The following is a 20,895-nucleotide window of genomic DNA, read 5'->3' as shown; positions in this document are numbered from 1 at the left end:
GGAGTGTCATCATCCCATTTAGTTTCTTATCTTGTATAGCAGAATTGAATATTCAAACTCACATTATATGGTCCCTTCTAGTGGGCTGGACATATGAGGAAGAAAGGAAAGCATGCATATATGAGATAGATAGATAGATAGGTAGATATATGTGTGTGTGTGTATATATATATATATATATATGACAAGAAAACAATATAAGACAAGAAAACGAGAAGTATGGAATCACCATCATCTTAAAAGGCTTCATATCTACTAATTTCACTACTGGGTATTTACCCAAAAAACCCCACTAATTTTTGAAAAAAAATGAAGCCCTATGTTCATCACAGCATTATTTATAAAAATCTATCCATTGATTAATGGATTAAAAATATGGAATGGAGGGACGCCTGGGTGGCTCAGTTGGTTAAGCAGCTGCCTTCAGCTCAGGTCATGATCCCAGCATCCTGGGATCCAGTCCCACATCGGGCTCCTTCCTTGGCAGGGAGTCTGCTTCTCCCTCTGCCTCTGCCTGTGCTCGCTCACTCTCTCTCCCTCTCTCTCTCTGACAAATAAATAAATAAAATCTTAAAAAAAAAAACCACACTTTATAAAAAAAAATATGGAATGGATATTACTTTATTTATATACATTTATATAAAGGAACATTATTTAACCATTAAAAACGAATGAAACCTTGCCATTTGCAACAATATAGATAGACCCAGAGGATAAAATGCTAAGTGAAATAAGTCAGCCAGAGAAAGAAGAACATATAATTTCACTCATATATGGATTTTAAGAAACAAAACAGGGAGGCCTGGCTGGCTCAGTTGGTGGGGCATGTGACTCTTGATCTCAGGGTCATGAGCTCAAGCCCCATATTGAATATAGAGACTACTTAAAAAAAAAAAAAAAAGAATGAAACAAAACAAATGAACAAAGAAAAAGGAGACAAACAAAAATACGGACTCTTAAATACAGAGAACAAACTGGGGGTTGCCAGAGGGAGGTAGGTGGAAGTATGGGTAAAAGAAATAGAGGGGATTACAAGTAGACTTAACTTGATGAGTACTGAGAAATACATACAATTGTTAAATCATTATAATGTAAATCTGAAGCTAATCTAACATATATTAATTATACTTGAATTTAAAAAACATTACTACTTACATTAGCACTCAAAAATGAATATAGACTCAAAAATGAATATGCTTCAATAGAAGCATAAATCTAATGAAATATGTACAAGATCTGTATGAGACATACCTAAAAAGCCCTGAAATAGATTCACATAAGAACAGACCCATCTTTATCTTTGACAAAGGAGCAAAGTCAATACAATGGCATAAACTTTTTAACCAGTAATACTAGAGCAACTATACATGTACTTGAAAAAAAAAAGAATCTAAACACACACCTCATATCCGTCACAAAAATTAGCTCAAAACGAATCAAGCTAAATTTAAAACACAAATCTATAAAATTCCTAGAATATGAAATAGTGCAAAACATAGATGACTTTGGATATGTCAATGACTTTTTAGCTATAGCACCAAAGGCACAATCCATGAAAGAAATAATAGAATAGACTACTTCATTAAAATTAAAAACTTCTGGGACACCTGGCTTATTCTATGCTACCAGAATTATGGCTAGTGCAACAGTTCTTGCATATTCTTATCACTTTATTATCCTGTCACCCATTGTTATGACAAACAAATCAAGTTTACTTAAACATAAAGAAGGCATCTTTGTGGTCCTCCAAATGTATTTTCCCTAAAACCACTTTGCTAATTCCTGATCTCATCATTATTCCATTCAAACTATCAGATATTTATTAAGTACCAACTATTCCCAGACTCTAAAATAGACAATGAATTCAATGTTGAACAAGATAACATTATTTCTCCATTAGCTAAATTTTCATTAATGAATATAAACACTAAACATCCTATTAAAAACATCTTATTAAAAACAATTATAAACATCCTATTAAAAACAATTTGAATGATGATAATTAGAGTTACTACAGAAATAACCATATTAAGATTAGAAGAAAAAATCTAAAAAAAGAAAAGCCTCTTATAATCTCTTATCCTTGGAGTTAGTCACTATTATAATTTTCGAATATTTGCTTTCAGGCTTTCATCTTTGATTTTCCAGAGATACAACCGTTTCTTTTCTTCTTAAAGATTTTTTTAAAGATTTTTAAAGATTTTTTTTTAAGATTATATATTTATTTAAGAAAGAGAGAGAGCATGTGAGTGAGTACAATCATGGGAAGGGGCAGAGGGAGAGAATCTTCAAGCCAACTCCCTGCTGAGCGTGAAGCCCAACACAGGACTTGATCTTGTGACCCAGGAGATCATGACCTGAGCTGAAACCACAAGTTGGACGCTTAACCAACTAAGCCACTTAAGTGCCCTGAGATACAGTCTTTTCTTGTTTTTTTTTTATTTTTTAAAGATTTTATTTATTTATTTGACAGAGAGAGAGAGAGAGAGAATAAACACACAAGCAGGGGGACCTGCAGGTAGAGGAAGAGGGAGAAGAGGGAGGGAGAGAAAAGAAGAGGAAGAAGGAGAAGCAGCCTCCCGGGGGAGCCGTGAACCCCATGCAGGGCTCAGTCCCTGAACCCTGGGATCATGACCTGAGTCAATGGCAGACGCTTAACCAACTAAGCCACCCAGGCGCCCCTATAGCCTTTTCCTTAAACAAAATTGTGACCATATTAAATATAGGTTATGTACAGTTGTATTTTCACTGAATGAGAATATTTTTATATTATTAAATACTTCTTGAGAACATAATTTTTTATTTTTATTTTTTTTAAATATCCTAGCTGGTTGCTCCGAATACTTCCTATTGTAAATAAAGCTGTGGTTCCCATGTACCTTTGACCATATAACAGAAAAGCTTCTAAACTGAAAGAAGTTTTAGAAGCTAAATTCCCAGATCAAAGTGTATTTCCAAATTGGATTTTTTTTTTAGAAATGTAACAATTTCTAAAGCTACCAAAACATAGCATACAAACACCCATATATTAGTACCCATTACTAGAATAAAATGCTCTCTCTTAATCTGATCAATTGTAGTTATTTTCTACCAGTAGTGAAAATTTAATTTTTAAATTTTTTATCAGATTAACACTCAAGGAGGAATATTAAGGGATAATCAGAGAAATTTTTATGGACTATAAATTATTTTGATACCACTTAGAAACCATTCACTTAAAAGAAGAAATTCCTAAAATATAGAATATATATGTTAAACTTCTAGATATTTTAAAGATAACTGAGTTCAAAATATCTAATTAGCCCAATACCTCCTTTCCTATACACTTATGAGAGCATATCCAATTATCTTGAAAAAGGCAATTAAAATTATTATTAATAATCTTAATACTAGGACATGTTATAATTCATTTGATAATTACATTTCCCACAAAGATACTGTCAACATAAACTGTGAAAATGCAGATCCATCCTGTTTACAAGTATCAGAGACAATATGCTCACTATTCTGTTGTACTTAAATGTTGTATTGCAGTTTTTCTTAACAGGTAATACGTGACATGAAACATGTCTGATTTTATGCTTCATAACTTTCACTCTGATGTTTAACATTAAGAAATTATATTTATGTATCACACATGTCAGAAAATAATTTAAATAAACTAAGAAAAATAATAACAACGATGCCTTTCATTTCACATGCAAAATATAAATCTTTAATTCATAGATATCAAAGAACCATCTGCAATCAGAAATGCAAACCATTTATATTTTCTGATTTATGTAGCCAACATTAAATATCTAAGTGTTCTTATTTTATATTTTCAGAAATTTGTTATGAATCAAAATATTAAGTCATAAAAATAAGAAAAGTCAAGATACTACCTTTTAAGACTGACTCATGAGTTTTAAAAATTCATTTTTTCTAGGCATGGCTTGGTGGCTCAGTCAGTTAAACATCTACCTTTGGCTCAGGTCATGATCCCAGGGGCCTGGGAGGGAGCCCTCCCACATGGAGTCCTGCATCTGGTTCTCTGCTCCACAGGGAGCCTGCTTCTCCCTCCCTCTCTGCCATTCCCCCTGCTCCTGCTCTCTGGCTCTCTCTCTCTGTCAAATAAATAAATAAAATCTTTTTAAAAAATTCATTATTTCTATTCTTTATTCTGATTTTTATAACAAGGAAAAAAAAGTAATTATTTTGATTTTAAAAACATACACTGGAAAAGGTACCATTTAAACCAGGTTGAAGTTTAGATTATTTATTGCTATTTTTCTTCAAAAATGTGCATTAGAATAAACATTTTTCTAAGCTTCAAAATAAATACAATACATGGTTCTGGCATATTTATTTTTTTTGAAAAGGTGCCCTGAATCTTAGACAACATAAATACTAGGCAGTGTGGTGGTTGCCATAGTAACAAATAAATAGGAGCATAAAAATACGTTCCATTTTTCAAATGTATACACTTTTTTCATAAATATGCATATTTTATAGGTAAAAGAGTATTCAACCCTTGCTTTGCCTTCCCTTTTAGAGAGAGAAACATCTAATTCTTTAGAAATAAAAGATTATCATGCAGCAATAGAGAAGCTCAAAAAAGTTTTAAAATGCTATATGGGAAATCTCAAGGTTTTTATGTCAATTTTCCAAAGTGAAGACAGGAAAAAAAAAAAAAAAACAACTCCTTTCATTTTAGATTATTTTAATGGTCAGTTCTTTACGTAAGAATAAAATTACATAAAATTCTTTTCCTCCCAAGCATGAAATTCCTTTTTATTTTGCTTAAGTTTATTATTGCCATGCATTAAATGTAGCACTTGACCATGGAAAGCTGAAAGCTCTGTTGATCACAAAGAAGCCCAAGAAGTTTAATACTAACCCATGAGCTACTACTCGAATAAATGATCTGAAAATATTTATGCCAATGTGCTAAACCGGAGCTCAAAGGGTTCTTTCCTTTCTCCTCTCCCTTCATTAAAATACAATCTTCCTGTTTACAGATATCCTAGTAGTCACAAAAAGGATATTGAGTTTTATACTTACAGCTAAAGAGGACTTACCATACATATTTTATAGGGTTGGAGAGGGGCAATGTGATAAGCCACAATGTCAAGTTTGAAATCTATTGAAACTTGAAATCTATTGAAAGTTACTGAGGTAAGCCAACCAAAACAGAACAGGAAGATTGCTCAGTTATTACTGGGAAACAAATCCTTCAAATCCAATTCCATTAATTTTGACTTCCAATTTGTTTCAATAACAACTATCATGTAACATTCTCCTAGAGTGAGAATTCAAAATCTTACAAAATTGCCATCTAGGCAGAGTGCCAAATAGGAGGTGACAAAGCAGTGCCGTGGGTTTTACCTTGCACTAACTCCTTGATGGAGAAGCCTCGCGCGGTAATGGCTGAGGAAGACTAAAGTAGCCTGTAAGCAGAACATCCTCATCAAGCATAGATATGATCTCACTTACTCTTATTGAAGAGAAATCAAGTTTTTTCTTGGGAGAGATACTAAATTTATACTTTAAGAAGTCTGAAAAATGAATTAAGATATTAGTCAAATATTTATGACTATTGGAATAGAATAAGTTATACAGATAATGTGACTGGTGCAAAAGAAAAAGAAATCATCTTGTCCTCTTTCCTCCCAGTCTTTTAAATTATGTCCCTCTCTTTTTACTATCTTAAAATGGTGGGAAAATATCCTTGGAGATTGGAAAAGGGAAAACATCCCCATCTTTTTTTTTTTTTTTTTTAATTTTATTTATTTGACAGACAGATCACAAGTAGGCAGAGAGGCAAGCAGAGAGAGAAGGGAGGAAGCAGGCTCCCTGCTGAGCAGAGAGCCCGATGCGGGGCTCGATCCCAGGACGCTGGGATCATGACCTGAGCCGAAGGCAGCGGCTTTAACCCACTGAGCCACCCAGGCGCCCCAAAACATCCCCATCTTTAGAACAAGAGGAATGCGATTTGGCAATTAGACAGCTTAGTTGAACCTGGGAACATGCAAGAACAAATTAAACAATCAATTAGTAACACCTAGAAGGGCATAAAATCCTGGAAAACAATCAACATAATATCTCAAAGGCCACATATGCCAATGAACTTAGTATCTTTTTTTTCTGACAGAATGGGATAGGTCATATTGTTAAGTGAGAAGTGAATAGTATAGTCTATTTCAGGGTTGTAAGCCTTTTTATTCTATTCTCCAATTCAGGATAAGCAAAAAACAGTTACGAAGAAAAGAATGTAAAAACTGTCTTCATTGCTAAACCAATGGCTATTGACAGACTTCCTCTCTCCTAAGAATCTGTTTCAGAACTCTTTATTGATGACTAGTCGAGAATATTGACCTCTTCTATGTTTAGCTCCACCATATCAGATCCCTGAGATGCCTATTTTCTTTCCAATTTGTTGACCCTTCTTTTCCCTAGGGATCTTAAATGGCTTGTTGCTTCAACTAAGTGATGCTGCACTGGAACAAGATATAAATCCATTTTAGGTAGAAATTTTGAGAAGGAAAGAGGGAATGTTTTGTGAATAAAATTAAAAGGATTTTCTATGACTAGAGAAAGAGGTAAGTAATGGAATTGTATTTAAATAGAAGTGCTCATAAAAACACTCAAAACTTGAATAGTGTGAAGAATAGCTGTTATTTGGTTAGAAAAGGGAGATATGTAAAGAAGGCCAAGTGTGTGGAGTCAAGAAATGAACCCAGTTTTCAAGGAGAGAAGTCTCTGTGTCATATGACCAACCAAATAATTACACACGTGGGTCAGAAGTGTAACTAAGGTGGAAAGAGATACCAGTTGAAAAAGTAAATAAAAAATCTGATCTCTTACAGAATCAAACAAGAGCCAGTTGCTATGTTGAACTAAGCTATCCATTGTACCAGGAGACTCATTGTTCCTCATTATGTAATTAACACCCCTGTTTTCTCAGCTTCTGTTAATATTTAAATTTATATACCTTAGAAAGAAAAAAATGTGGTCCCTGAATTGTCTGTTTGACCTTAACTATTTTTCTAACCCTAAATACCATATAAACAATCAATCAGAGATGCTCCCAATTTAGAGAAGAAAGAGTGTCCCTTGAACATTATCTGTGCAGGGTAATCAAGAAGGAAATGGGGTGAGGTGCATGGTAGCTCAGCTGGTTGAGGGATTCTTGATTTCAGTCTGGGGCATGGTCTTAGGGTCTTGGGTTTGAGCTCCACTTCAAGCTCAGCGGGGAGTCTGCTTGAGGATTTTCTTCCTTTCCCGCTGTCCCTCCCCACTCTCTAAAATAAATAAATCTTAAAAAAAAAAAAAAAAAAGAAAGAGAAGGAAATGGAGGCAAGTAACAACTCCAACATTCCTCTCTTCCACTCTCCCAACACAAAGCAGTCATGTCCCTCTCTTCCACTCTCACCTTACGACATTCCAGAATGTTTCTACCTTATGAAAAATTTTGCCGGATAAAACAGACTTCATTTTATTATTAACAAATATTAAAAACAGAGGGGAATACTTCTATTTACCAAGCCAGGACTATAATCAATAATTTAATAGCTGAAGAAAAAATAAAGAAAATAATCATGTAGATTTAGAAAACATGAAGGCAGTGTCTGCAATGCAAAGATCTCTGGAACTAACCCAAGAAATTCTAGAGTTGTGATCTCAGTTTGGGCCAGACCTGGGGTTTATCCTAAACTTTCTTGGGCTTATTTTCCTTAAGAAAGAACAAGGAAGAATGATAGCACAGGGAAACTCAAAAGTTCTTCCACCTGTATAGTTTTAGTCATTAGTAGAAGGGCTTTTACATATGGGAGCTAAGGCAGTGTGACAGAAAATGCATAAGATGTGGACTCAGCTAACTTGAGTATGAATCTCACCTCTCTTCCTCCTCAGGCTTATTTCCTTATGTGTATGACAATAGCATCTGCCTTACCCACCTTATGAATTGTTATATAGATCAAATAAGTAAATATGTAATGTGTGAAAGTGTTTGTTAATCATTAACATTAGGCCTTATTTTTTAAAAAGATTTTATTTATTTATTTGACAGAGAGAGAGATCACAAGTAGGCAGAGAGGAAGGCAGAGAGAGATAGGGGGAAGCAGGTTCTCCACCAAGCAGAGAGCCCAATGCAGGGCTCGATCCCAGGACCCTGAGACTGTGACCTGAGCTAAAGGCAAAGGCCTAACCCACTGAGCCACCCAGAGGCCCCTGGATCTCATTTTTGTATTTAGTTCTGCATCTTGCACTGAGAAAGAGATTTTAGAAAAGGTAGAATGTGTTCCAGAGACTGTTTATTATCAGAGAAGATGTGGTATTTATAATTTATAATTTAGGACTGTCTCTTTCCTCAGCTATTGATTTGCTAAGAGTGTCACAGTTGGACAGCCCAAGTTCCTATGAACTCAGGTGTCATGAGAAAAATATGTAAAAGTTCCAAACCAATTAGAAGTAGAGATTTTGACCCAAAGTCAAATAGCTATGTTGGTTGGTAGTATGTTAGAAAGAAAGGGGAAAAAAGTAGAAAGATAGGAAAAGAAGAATTGGCTGTGCTGTAGAAAGAATCAACTTGAAATCTAGACTAACATTAAGATACAGAATATGAGCAGAAAGGAGTTGAGGGCATTGGGAATCACCATTCTGATTCTATAAAGTGTGCTAGTTAGACTTGCCTTACAGATAAAGGAAGTCCCTGTAAAAAAAAAAAAAAAAAAAGACTGGGAGGTCAACAGATATAAAGAATAACACATTTGGAAAGCTTAGCCAGTAAAAATATTATGAAATTGGGCTATTAAATATAAGGATCTCAACCTTTTTTTACTGATAATTAGCTTTTATCATTATGCTATCTGAATTTTCACTGAACAAATATGTAATGAATTTCAGATGGCTCTCCCCAAGTTTCCAGAAACAAAAAGTTCATTTGTGAAGGCCTGGCACTTTTACTTGATAGATATAAAATGGGAAAATACACATATATGTGTATGCATGTGTATATATATATGTGTATATATGTATATATATACATACACATATGTGTATTATATATATACACACATACACATATATACACACACATATTATATATACACATACACTATATAAATATATATAATCAAATATAAAATAAGGAGAATGATTCCTAAGATACATAAATTCATTTTTGATTTATAATCATATTATCATATAGATTATGAGCTTCATAAATAAAGATGGATCCAGGAAGGCATGCCTCTCTGAAAGATGTATACCATGCAGCAAACCACACCAGAAAGGTAAAAAAGACAGGACTGAAGCAAGACACAGTATCATTAGTGAAATGAAATTCAACGCCATTCATTAAGTATGTACTAATAACTAACTAAAATCTATGATTAGTGGGATATCAAAATATAAATTAATTTGCTTTGGTAAAATTAATCCAAATATATTTCTAATCATTTCAAATGGTATAAGCTTGTCAATTCTCCTTGTACTAAATATTATTATCTAGGTTCTGGATCAATCTTTGCTCCAAAACTCCAAGGCTGGGAACCAAGTTAGAGCAGGTGAGTCCTAACAACAGCTAAAGCAAGACACTTCGGTAAATAGTATTTACCAAGACACATGGTAAATAGCATTTACCATGAACTGGGGCCGAAAGAATTGTTATAGAGGACGTAGAAAAATCTTCTTTTACATCTTGTTACACTTTTTTATCTTACTTCTTTTGCCGGATTACCTGACTTTAACCCAGGATTAACATAAGATCTTTTTCTAAATATATCTTTCACTGTATTGATCTATCTAAATATTGTATATATGCATATCAACAAATTCACTATCTCATTTTTTAAAGGTTTTTTTTTTAAGATTTTATTTATTTATTTGACAGACAGAGATCACAGGTAGGCAGAGAGGCAGGCAGAGAGAGAAGAAGGGAAGCAGGCTCCCTGCTGAGCAGAGAGCTCGATGCGGGGCTCGATCCCAGGACCCTGGGATCACGACCTGAGCCAAAGACAGAGGCTTTAACCCACTGAGCCACCCAGGTGCCCCTAAAGGTTTTATTTTTAAGTAATCTCTACACCTAATATGGGGTTCAAACTCACAATCCTGAGATCAAGAGTCACATGCTCTACCAACTGAACCAGCCAAGCATCTCTACCATCTCATTTTTTAAATTAGATTTTTAAAATGCTAAATTTAAATGATATATGTACATTGTACTATGGAATAATTTTTCCTTTTCTTGTACTGAAATAGGAAAAGTGATTTACATTACTCCAAATCAAACTAAAAACTAAAAATTAATATTCATAGAGACTAATACCACAGATCAGGATTTATACTACAAAGACAAAAATCATATAGTCTTTCAAATTAATATATCTGACTGTCTTTCTCTAATGCTCCTGCTTCACCTGCAGCACATCAGACAAGGTAATAATTTATGATAATCATATGAAAATATACAATTAATATTCATCACCTCTCATTCCTCATCACTTTAGATGATCAGTAATGCAGAGTGAAAATGCTGTCAGATTTCTAATTGCTTTGTAATGGGCTTGAAACAGGAAAATCATTAAAGGCAAACAATCTGTCATTTGTCTGTTACTTTATCTATCACACAAAAAAACTCATTAAAGAAATTGCTAATGAACTACAAAAGACTATACTCATGGTGCTTCCACAGGAGATTAACAAATATTACTATGAATTGCTTCAAATATTTTAAAAATATGATATTTTCCAGAAATTCATCGAAAAAACATCTATCTTCAGTATATTTTTTAAGCCATGTGGTTTCATTATTTTGGCATCTAATCCATCATTGCAGAAGTCCCTTTAGCATATAAGATTTGTTTTTCATCAGTCTCTAAATAATTCAACTGAAAGGTTGCAAGAAGAAGCTGAAATGCTAAATGTGTTTATTACTAGTAAACTGACACAAGTAAAAAAATAGTACTATAGTAACCCTAATGCTAAGTAAAGCATATATTTCAAAATTTGATTTTTACCCTCATATCTCCATGGATTTTGAACTGTTGAAATTGCAATGTTACATTCATCTTAATGCTGTCATTATGCAAAAATTACATTCAGCTATTAAAATTGACCATAATATTATGAAACTCTGCATAACATAAACTAATTTGAAATTTTGAAGATATTAACCAGTATTAAAATGTTTCATAATATTACATCAAATAATTTTGGAGGGGAACAAATCATTTCTTTTAATGACATCAAATTTTATGTCTTTATCTGTGTTACCTTTCTATATGAGATACCTAGTATTAAAAAAAAAACCAAAACTGTAGGGACATTGGGGTTGCTCAGTCAGTTAAACATCTGCCTTCAGCTCAGATCGTAATCCCAGAGTCTTGGGATCGGGTCCTGCATCAGGCTCCTTGCTCAGTAGGGAGCCTGCTTCTCCCTCTGCCTGCTGCTTCCCCTGCTCGTACTCTGTCTCTCTCACTCTCTCTCTCTCTCTGACAAATAAATAAATAAAATCTTTAAAAAAAATAAATAAATTTAAAAATCTATAATAATAACACTAATCTAGTTTTACAAACAAAGAGGTACATGAACAAAAAACCTAGTAATGTTTTGTTGGGTATACAGTCCAGTTGCATTTTATTTTTGAAAAAAATATGAGAGTGACCATGTTTTTCATTATGCTAATGATGAACAGAATCACAAATTTCTTTCCTACAACAAAAACATAAGAATCTTAGTAATAAAGTCAAGATTTTAAAAAATAGGTAGGTCTATTCATATCTATTGGAATATACACAAATTTAAAACCCTAAATGCAATGGCATGTTCAGATGGGTGCCATGGTTGAATACTGGAGTTAATTCCAAGCTAACTTCAAAAGGTTCCATAACACTCTGGAAACGTCTTCATTATACTCTCTAATTGACTTAAACAGACTTCATATCAACTGTTTAACACATTTTAACCTACAAATTAACACCCCTTGATCATTCAGATTAACCTTCTTCTGTGAGTCAATTACATGACTAAAATAAACTTTAAAAAATTCAGTTTAAAAAAACTAAAATGGAGAAGGAAAAATGCTTTAAAACAAGGGTATAAATGTACATTATGACATGGTTGAAACAGATCATCACAAGGTTTAAAATTTCAAGGTAATTGGAAAGCTCATAGAAAAACTAGAATGGTCATAAGAAGAAAGAGAAAGGGGTAAAGAAGTGAATGGGGGAAGGAGTGCCCAGGTGGCTCAGTAGGTTAAGCATTGGGATTCGGATGAGGACATGATCTTGGGATCCTGGGAGGCTCAGGTCATGGTACTGGGGTCCTGGGATCAAACCCCCAGGATGGGCTTCCTGCTTAGTGGGGAGTCTGTTTCTCCCTCTACCCCTACAAGCTTTGTGCGTGGCCTCTCTCTGTCAAACAAGTAAATGAAATAAAATTTAAAAAGTTTTTTTAAAAAGAAGTGAATGAGAGAAATAAGTTTGGTATTTATTATGATTACTAAAAAGAAACAGAAAATGGATTATAGACGGTATCTTTAATAGGTTCATGGGAAGATGAAAACATCAAATGTAAAAATGTAGTTAGACAAGAACAAAAATTCCAGGTAAGATAAAGACCTCTAAAAGGTCTGAAACAAGATTGGAGGTTGAAAGAACAATGACACAACTGAAGTTAAAAAACAAGAAAAACACAGCAATAGGCGTGGTGTCAGCAAAAGTATTTACCTCTTTGTCTCTCCTGCTTAGTGTACTGCCTTGCTCACATTCATGAATTTTCACTGATGATTACCACTGAAAAGAAAAAAGAGAAGAGATCAAGTGAAGACAATGAGTAAGGGGCAAAACACAAAAATGAAAAAACATTTCTTTTTTTTTTTTTTAAGATTTCACTTATTTATTTGAGACAAAGAGCAGGAGCGGTGGGGAGGGGCAAAAGCAGACTCCCCACGGGATGCAGGGCTCTTTCCCAGGGCCCTGGGATCATGACCTGAGCCAAAGGCAGACGCTCAACCCACTGAGCCATCCAGGCGCCCCTGAAAAACTATTTCTAAAAGATGAGGTGGGATTGTTCAATAGGGCTGATTCTCAACACCATCTAAAGCTTTATGACAACACGTCAAAAAAGAAAAAAAGATGTTTTTCTAATTCTAACCATTTATTTCTCCCTTCCATTAAAACTTAATACTACAATATTTAAAACTTAATACTTCCATGCATCTCTCTGGATTAGTCTCATTTGAGTCAAGGATTTCAGTCTTTGAGGAAATCTGTCTTACTCTATTCACATAACTATAAATTAGTAACTGTCACAGCACCTGCATTTCCTCTGGCACAGCACTTCCTACAGTTACTTCAGTTGCTTCTTTGTCTATTTCCCCAGATAAACTCTAAGCTTTTACAAGGGCTACAGCCAACTCTCTTGTGTCTCTTGTAACAAAGTGTAGGACACATAGTAGACACAGAATAAGTGGTTTGTTGATTGAATGAGTAAGTGAGTGAAGGCTCTATCTGTACTCTGTGCGTATAAGTGTGTGCCTTTATCTCATCAGTAACTAATTCTTGACGGTTTTCCCATCCTCTGAGTAGATTTTAAGTTGCTGTAGGAGCAAGCATCTAATTTCAGAACATAACCATAATATTTTATGGTACCTAAAGACAGATACAGCTTAGTTCACTGACATGAAAATCCTAAAAACTCAGAGAAAATTAAAGAACAGTTGGTAATACAAACCAGTAGAAAGAGCCAATAAATACAAATATAATAATAGTATAAAAATAGCAGAACTACACTGTATATATTGCAAATATTATCCATCAACAAGAAGCACAATTTACTGATAAGATCTCGAATTAAGAATTTATTAATGTGTGGTAGACATTAGTTAATGGGCAGACAAGTACTAAAGTGATAAATTGAGTACAGATTGATTTTTGCCATCACTACAACCAAGGGTCTTAAATCCCTGCTATATCTATACTATAATAACCATACTTATATCTATATCAATATCTACATTTAACTCTACTTGATCAATCACCTTGATTACTTTTGGTCAATCATCTTGAAATTAAATATTTAATGTATACCTATCTTGTTTATGTTAAATATTCATGACATGGGAATTAAGATGTTTTTGTCCAGGGGCACCTGGGTAGTTCAGTGGGTTAAAGCCTCTGCCTTCGGCTCAGGTCATGATCTCAGGGTCCTGGGATCGAGCCCCGCATCGAGCCCCGCATCGAGCGCTCTGCTCAGCAGGGAGCCTGCTTCTCTTCTTCTCTCTCTGCCTGCCTCTCTGCCTACCTGTGATCTCTGTCTGTCAAATAAATAAATAAAATCTTCAAAAAAAAAAAAAGGTGTTTTTGTCTATGCTTTTTTTTTTTTTTTAAGATTTTTATTTATTTATTTGACAGACAGAGATCACAGTAGGCGGAGAGATAGGAGGAAGCAGGCTCCCCGCTGAGCAGAGAGCCCGATGCGGGGCCCGATGTGGGGGCCGATGCGGGGCCCGATGCGGGGCCCGATGCGGGGCTTGATCCCAGGACTCTGGGATCATGACCTGAGCCGAAGGCAGAGGCTTTAACCCACTGAGCCACCCAGGTGCCCCTTTTGTCTGTTTTTAATTTATCCACAAACCATATGGTTCAACAACGTTTGGGTTTGGGGATCATTTTTCCAACTCAATAGTTTGTAGCTTTCATTTGCTCTGTTTGGAAATTCCTAAAATAAAGCTATGAATTCTTAATGTTCTCCTAGTCAAAACTCAGCAACAAGTATTTCACTATTAATTATAATAATAATAAAAGCTAACCTTTCCTGAGTATTTACTACTTTTAGCATTATTATCTCATTGAATCCTCACAACAAACCTAGAGGGAGATATTATTGCTATTCCTTTTTTACAGAGAAAGAAACCAAGGCAAAGAGATAAATTAACTTAAGATGTTCATATAACCAGTAAGAGACAGAGTCTGGATTCAAACCTATGCAGTCTGACTCTAGACTTCATGCTCTTTTTTTTTTTTTTTTTAAAGTAGGCTCCACACCCAGTGCTGACAGAGGGCTCAAACTCACAGCCCTGAGATCAAGACCTGAGGTGAGATCAAGAGCCAGATGCTTAACTGACTGAGCCACCCAGGCACCCCCGAACTTCATGCTCTTAACCACTATGCTAACATAGTTTATATTTCTGCTGTTAGTTTTATATAAAATGGATAAATTGCCTTCTTAAAATAAGATAGTGAGAAACACATCTATCATAGATACACATCATTAGAACTTCAGAGATATGGCACAGTAGCTGGTGCTTAGTTTCTCTTGAGAGGTGTCCCTGCCCTCACAGAACTTATGGAATTAGGGAATCAGAACATACATCCAAAATGTATCATAGTACCCTGTGGGATAGGATGGGTACAGATGAGGAGGACATACAGGACTGGCTATGAATCTTGAGAGGAGGAACTAATTTCTAAGGACTGAGTCAGCATAAAAGGCTTGACGGAAGAGATGGGTCTGAAAGAGGGATAAAATCGATAGGTGGAAGCAAAGAGCAAAAGTGGTATAAGCCAGGAGAACCACCTGATCAAAATTATGGATGAAGTACCAAGAAAAAAAATCCCATTGTTTAAAGGTTTCATGTACGGAGGTAACAGGCGATGAGGCTGGAAAACTAAGAAATTTGGGAGGTAAGTGAATGCCAGGTTAAAGAGTTAGGATTTTATCCTCTACTTTATTTATCTACCTATTTTTTGAAGTAAGATTTACACCTAATGTGGGGCTTGGACTCAGGACCCTGAGATCAAGAGCAAGATGCTTTACTGATTGAGCCAGCTAGGCACCTCAAGACATTATCCTTTAGACATGGCCTGTTTGATACAGCAGTCATTAGTTAGATGTGGCTATGGAGCACTTAAGATATGGCAAGTCCAAACTGAATGAGCTAAATAGGTAAAGTACATAGGTAAAATATACTAAATCTTTAAAGATTTAGTATGAAAAAACTGTAAGATATCTCATGAATAATTTCTACATTGACTATATTTGGAAATGATCATACTCTGATATATTTGGGTTAAATAAAATATATTATTAAAATTCGTTTCACCTGTTTCTTTTTACTTTCCTAATGTGGCTACTGGGAAATTTAAAATCATACATGTTGTTCATATTTGTAGCTTACACCATATTTCTATTGGGCAATAATGCTCTAGAAAATGAAAAATGAAGACAAATGAGCAGAGATTCATGTAAAAAGTGTTTTAAGAAGTTTCTTCTGGTATAAATAAAATCAGACTGTAAGACAACTGATCTGGTTTTTCAATAAGCCTATGGCAGGAGAAGAAAAAACAAAACCAAGATAACAGTGAAGTGGGATTGCTATAGCTTAAAAGATACTAAAGAGACATCACAATCAAATGTGTTGTGTAGGGGCACCTGGGTGGCTCAGTGGATTTAGCCTCTGCCTTCGGCTCAGGTCATGATCTCAGGGTCCTGGGATAGAGCCCCGCATTAGGCTCTCTGGTCAGTGGGGAGCCTGCTTCCCCCCCTCTCTCTCCCTGCCTCTCTGCTTACTTGTGATCTCTCTCTCTCTCTCTCTCTCTGTTACATAAATGAAATCTTAAAAAAAGAAAATGTGCTGTGTAGCTTATATTTGGATCATGATTCAAGCAAACCAATCATAAAAAGACATTTCTGAGACAACTAAGCAAATGTAAATAGAGACTAAGTATTGTCAATGAATCATTGATCATTTCAGCAGAATAATGACATTATGGAGATGAAAGAAAAAGTTGCAAACTAAAGTATGCTTTATTGATAAGAGCTAAAGTATGTCAAGATGAAATGACTGGGGGCGCCTGGGTGGCTCAGTGGGTTAAGCCGCTGCCTTCGGCTCGGGTCATGATCTCGGGGTCCTGGGATCAAGTCCCGCGTCGGGCTCTCTGCTCAGCGGGGAGCCTGCTTCCCTCTCTCTCTCTCTGCCTGCCTCTCTGCCTACTTGTGATCTCTCTCTGTCAAATAAATAAATAAAATCTTAAAAAAAAAAAAGATGAAATGACTGAACACTTGGTAAGTGCTGGGGGAGAAAAAGGTGTACCTCTTACTATCCACATCTAAATAAATACATACATATACATGGCACACACACACACACACACACACACACAAATATGAAAAAAATGAATTGAGAAAATTGAGGTATTGTAATCAGACTTTCCAGAATTCGGCTAAAAAAGGGAATTAAAGAGAAAACACAATACCCTAAGGAATCATAAATCAAAGTACTGTGCTCTTGCTGTAAAAACTGGAGGATCTGAGCATAACTACCTATGAGGAAGGACTAAGCCGTGGAAGGGGAGTGGTATTTGAGGGTAAAAAGTTCAGGGGGGTGTCATTCCGTATAGGAAGGTATTCAGAACAACACTCAATTCTGTCTTTTAACACATTCCCATAGGGCCACACAGAAGGTACGAAAGTATGTTGGAACCAGGACTAAAATCAGATCCTCTGACTTAGCATAAGGCTCTTTGTGCCTAATTTTAAACATGACAAAATTCTATGGAGAACCCAATTGATACTTTTTGCTTTAGATTTTCTTATGTCATTCAGTTATTCTTCATACCATCCTTAAATAACTGACCATAATAAAATATTTTATTTTATGTACTTAGGTTTATCTTGACTGCTTCTCAAACTGAGATTCCGTAGAAGAGAGAGAAGAAAAGAAGGAAAGCAAATTTAAGCAGTAATAACAGAACTCTCTTAACATCCACAAGTGAAATTTAAATCATGCTGCCAAAATACAAGACGCAGTAACACCTCTGGAAACAGTGCAAGGAAGAGAGGTCAATGTAAGGCAGATAGTACAGAGAGAAGATAATAAAAGGGAACAACAGAAGGAAAGGGAGAGGCGAGAAGGAAATAAAAAAATCTAACAAAAAACCTAACAGTGGCCATTTGCAGGGCCCAGCAACTCCTCCAAGGCAGTGATTTATTCCTTTTCCTAAGCTTGAAGGATAGCCTGGCGTCCCTGGTCATAGGCACACTTACTAAGAGTCCTGCTCTGCTGCTATACAATTAGCTTTTGGGCCTTGATCCTTAGTTTGTTTCCTCATCAACCAAATGGGAATATTAACACCCGCCTTACTAGCTTCACTGGGTTGAAGTGAAAGGGAAGCAAGACAGTAAGTACGAAAAGACTGAAAAGTTATCGGTTGCTAAGATCATCTACAAGAAATAATTAAGGTGAATATCTTTTCCAGAAAAAAATACTAAAACTGCGGGGGGGGGGAACCTCTTCAATCGGTATAGGTTTTCTCTTAATTTTCGAATAAGAACGTTCTAAGGGAAGTATAGAGACCGCGGAAGAATTAGATCTCCTCCTGCTTCACAGGCGCCTACCCCACTACTTCCCCCATCCCCCTCTCCCGTCAGAGAACGGTCACCAACCGCGAAAGGTTTGGGAGCAGGGTAGGGTAAGCGGAGGGAAACTCTGGGGAAAGCTGAGGGAGCCCTGGGCGCAGGGGGGAGGGTTGGCGCTCGCTGAGGGAGAGAAGACACGCCACAGTCTCGGAGCTGGGACTAGAAAGAGTTAGAATGAAGGGAAGGACACCTTTTTCCACAGCTCGGGCACTTACTGCTTGGTACTCCTTGGAAGCGAAGACTGGTTACCATAGCGACCGCGTCCAGGAGGGCGGAGCGTCCCATGCGTTCGGTGCCTCGGCCACAAGGGCTCGACTAGAAACGCGGTCACGTCAGGTCCATGACTTCCGGCGGAAGAAGAAGTCGGTTCCGGATTTTGGCCGACTGCAGGCGAGAAGTATGTGATAAGGACTCTCTGAAAGTTTGGTAAGTTTGATAAATTTGATATCGAGTAAAGCCATGAGAGGGTAGCATCCTCTGGCTGGGCGGTACAGCCGAAATGAATACAGTGGATTCCCAAGTCGCAATTTTGAGCCCCCCACCCCACCCCTGGTCTCTTGAAGTTCACAGCTGTGGGAAGAATGTTGCTTGATTTGGGGGGCTCCTGGCGAGGTCTCTTCTGTAATCTAGAGGGCTGGAGTATCCTCCTGTGAGCAGTTTCAGGTTCTCTTTCTTTGTAAACGCCAGTAACCGAGGGATTCGTGCTGCCTACTTGCCCGAGCTGTTCCATATTATTCTTTTAAGGTAATCTGGAAGAAATGTGAGCTGGAAACATTAAGAGGAATGCTCCCAAATTCATTTTAATTTTTTTGCTGTTTTGTTTTGCTTTTAACATTTTTTAAGTTTTGTAAACATTTATTAAATTCCTTTTATTGTGTTTAGCATTTATTATGTGCGGCTTTTACCGCGAGACTAGCAGAAATAGTCTTAGAGGTCATCCACCTCTTCCGTTCATTTTTCAATTCTGTTTTCTTAATGCTATTGTAATTCATTAATATAAGTTATAAGCGTATGTCATGAAACGTGTAAAGATTTCCCATACTTGTCTGTATACTTACACATGAAATTCTTGGGGCTTTAAAAATGAGAATATATGCTTCATCAAGTTTGCCTTATAATCCTGATTTACTCAACTATTAAATAACTTAGGAAAGTACTTGATTATTTCTTCGATCCTGCAAACTGTAATGAATTGTCATCAATATTTTTATTCAGCTGATTTGAGAAGGCCCACTTCTTGTTCAATGGATGATGGCATTTGAGCAGATCCCAAAAAAGGATTGGTACAGCATTCTGGGGGCAGACCCATCTGCCAGTGTGTCAGACCTAAAACAAAAGTATCAAAAACTCATATTAATGGTAAGTGTTTTCTTTCAGATTTAAGTCATGGGGAGAAAACAGTTTTGTTTTGTTTTGTTTTGTTTTAATGTAACCAGAGATTTAGGTTTCTATAAAATGAATGGGAATATCAAAGCAGGTATTAGCGTATTGATGTGGTTAATTGAAAGTTTCAGTAACATTGTAAAAACAAATTTTATTTTTTATTTTTAAATTTGAGGTGGGAAAACATGGTGGTTTGGAGCAGGAGATCTTAGTCATGCTGTTTGAGTTAGAATCCAGACTCTACCACTAATTGTGGGAACTTGGGGCAAGTTCCTTTCCCATGTATGTGCCTGAGAGAGAATGAAATGGAAAAGTCCAAGTAAAATGCTTAGAGGTATGTCATGTAATAAGTAGTGTTAGTTATCTAGTTACCACTAGCTACATTTGTCTATTGAGCACTTGAAATGTGGCTAGTCCAAAATGAAATTTATAATAAATGTAAAATAACATTTGAAGACTTAGTACAAAAAGAAAATATAAAATAATCTAAACTTTATGTTGATTACATGTTGAGGTGATAATATTTTGGGTTTATTGGCTATTTTGCATATTTGGTACATAACATATGCACATATATTTCCATATAGTATAATTATATTATCAAAATGGATTTAATCTGCTTTTTACTCTTTTAACAAAGCATTTGTGGCTTATATTTGTACTTTTTATTATGTTTTTATTGAATGGTGCCAGTTTAGGCCATTTATACACTTTCTTCTGATTCCATTCTTTGGTGAAATGAGTTGTGGTATTTATATAGTATCTTGCAGAACTGTTACTTTAATTTTTTTCAACCTATATTGCAATGTGTCTTAAGTCAATTTCAGTAATTCTGTAATGGTTTCCAGTTAACCCAGTTTACAAAAGGGGTAGAGGACTATTACTTGTATAGCATTAGTTGTTTCTATAGTTTTTGTCAAATAGATCTGAGATTTTGCCAAAACTGTTAGTGTTTGTTATGAGAGATGTAGATGTTTTACTGTCAGGAATGTATTAATATCTCTTCTTTAGAAACCTTTAAGATTTCTTTTGTCTCAGAATTTTTAGGATTTCTCTGAGTAAAGTCAAGTAGACTTGATTGAAAATTTTTTCCTAATACTGAATCATCCT

General features: G+C 35.7%; 1 protein-coding gene across 2 annotated transcripts in view; it reads left to right on the top strand.

The window, feature by feature from the left end:
• The first annotated feature begins 18,754 nt into the window (after positions 1 to 18,754).
• DNAJC24 (DnaJ heat shock protein family (Hsp40) member C24) overlaps positions 18,755 to 20,895 on the top strand; it is a 64,660-nt gene continuing 62,519 nt past the window's right edge. For both annotated transcript variants that reach the window (XM_080816990.1, XM_080816989.1), the window contains exons 1-2: positions 18,755 to 18,828; positions 19,618 to 19,761. In XM_080816990.1, coding sequence (XP_080673116.1) covers positions 19,651 to 19,761 — 111 coding nt within the window. In that variant the 5' untranslated portion in view covers positions 18,755 to 18,828; positions 19,618 to 19,650. The remainder of the gene's footprint in view (positions 18,829 to 19,617; positions 19,762 to 20,895) is intronic.

Source organism: Martes martes, assembly GCF_963455335.1.
Source record: "Martes martes genome assembly, chromosome: 10".
Lineage (NCBI taxonomy): Eukaryota > Metazoa > Chordata > Mammalia > Carnivora > Mustelidae > Martes > Martes martes.
Note: the sequence above shows the minus strand (reverse complement) of the source record. Positions and strands in the feature narration are given on the sequence as shown.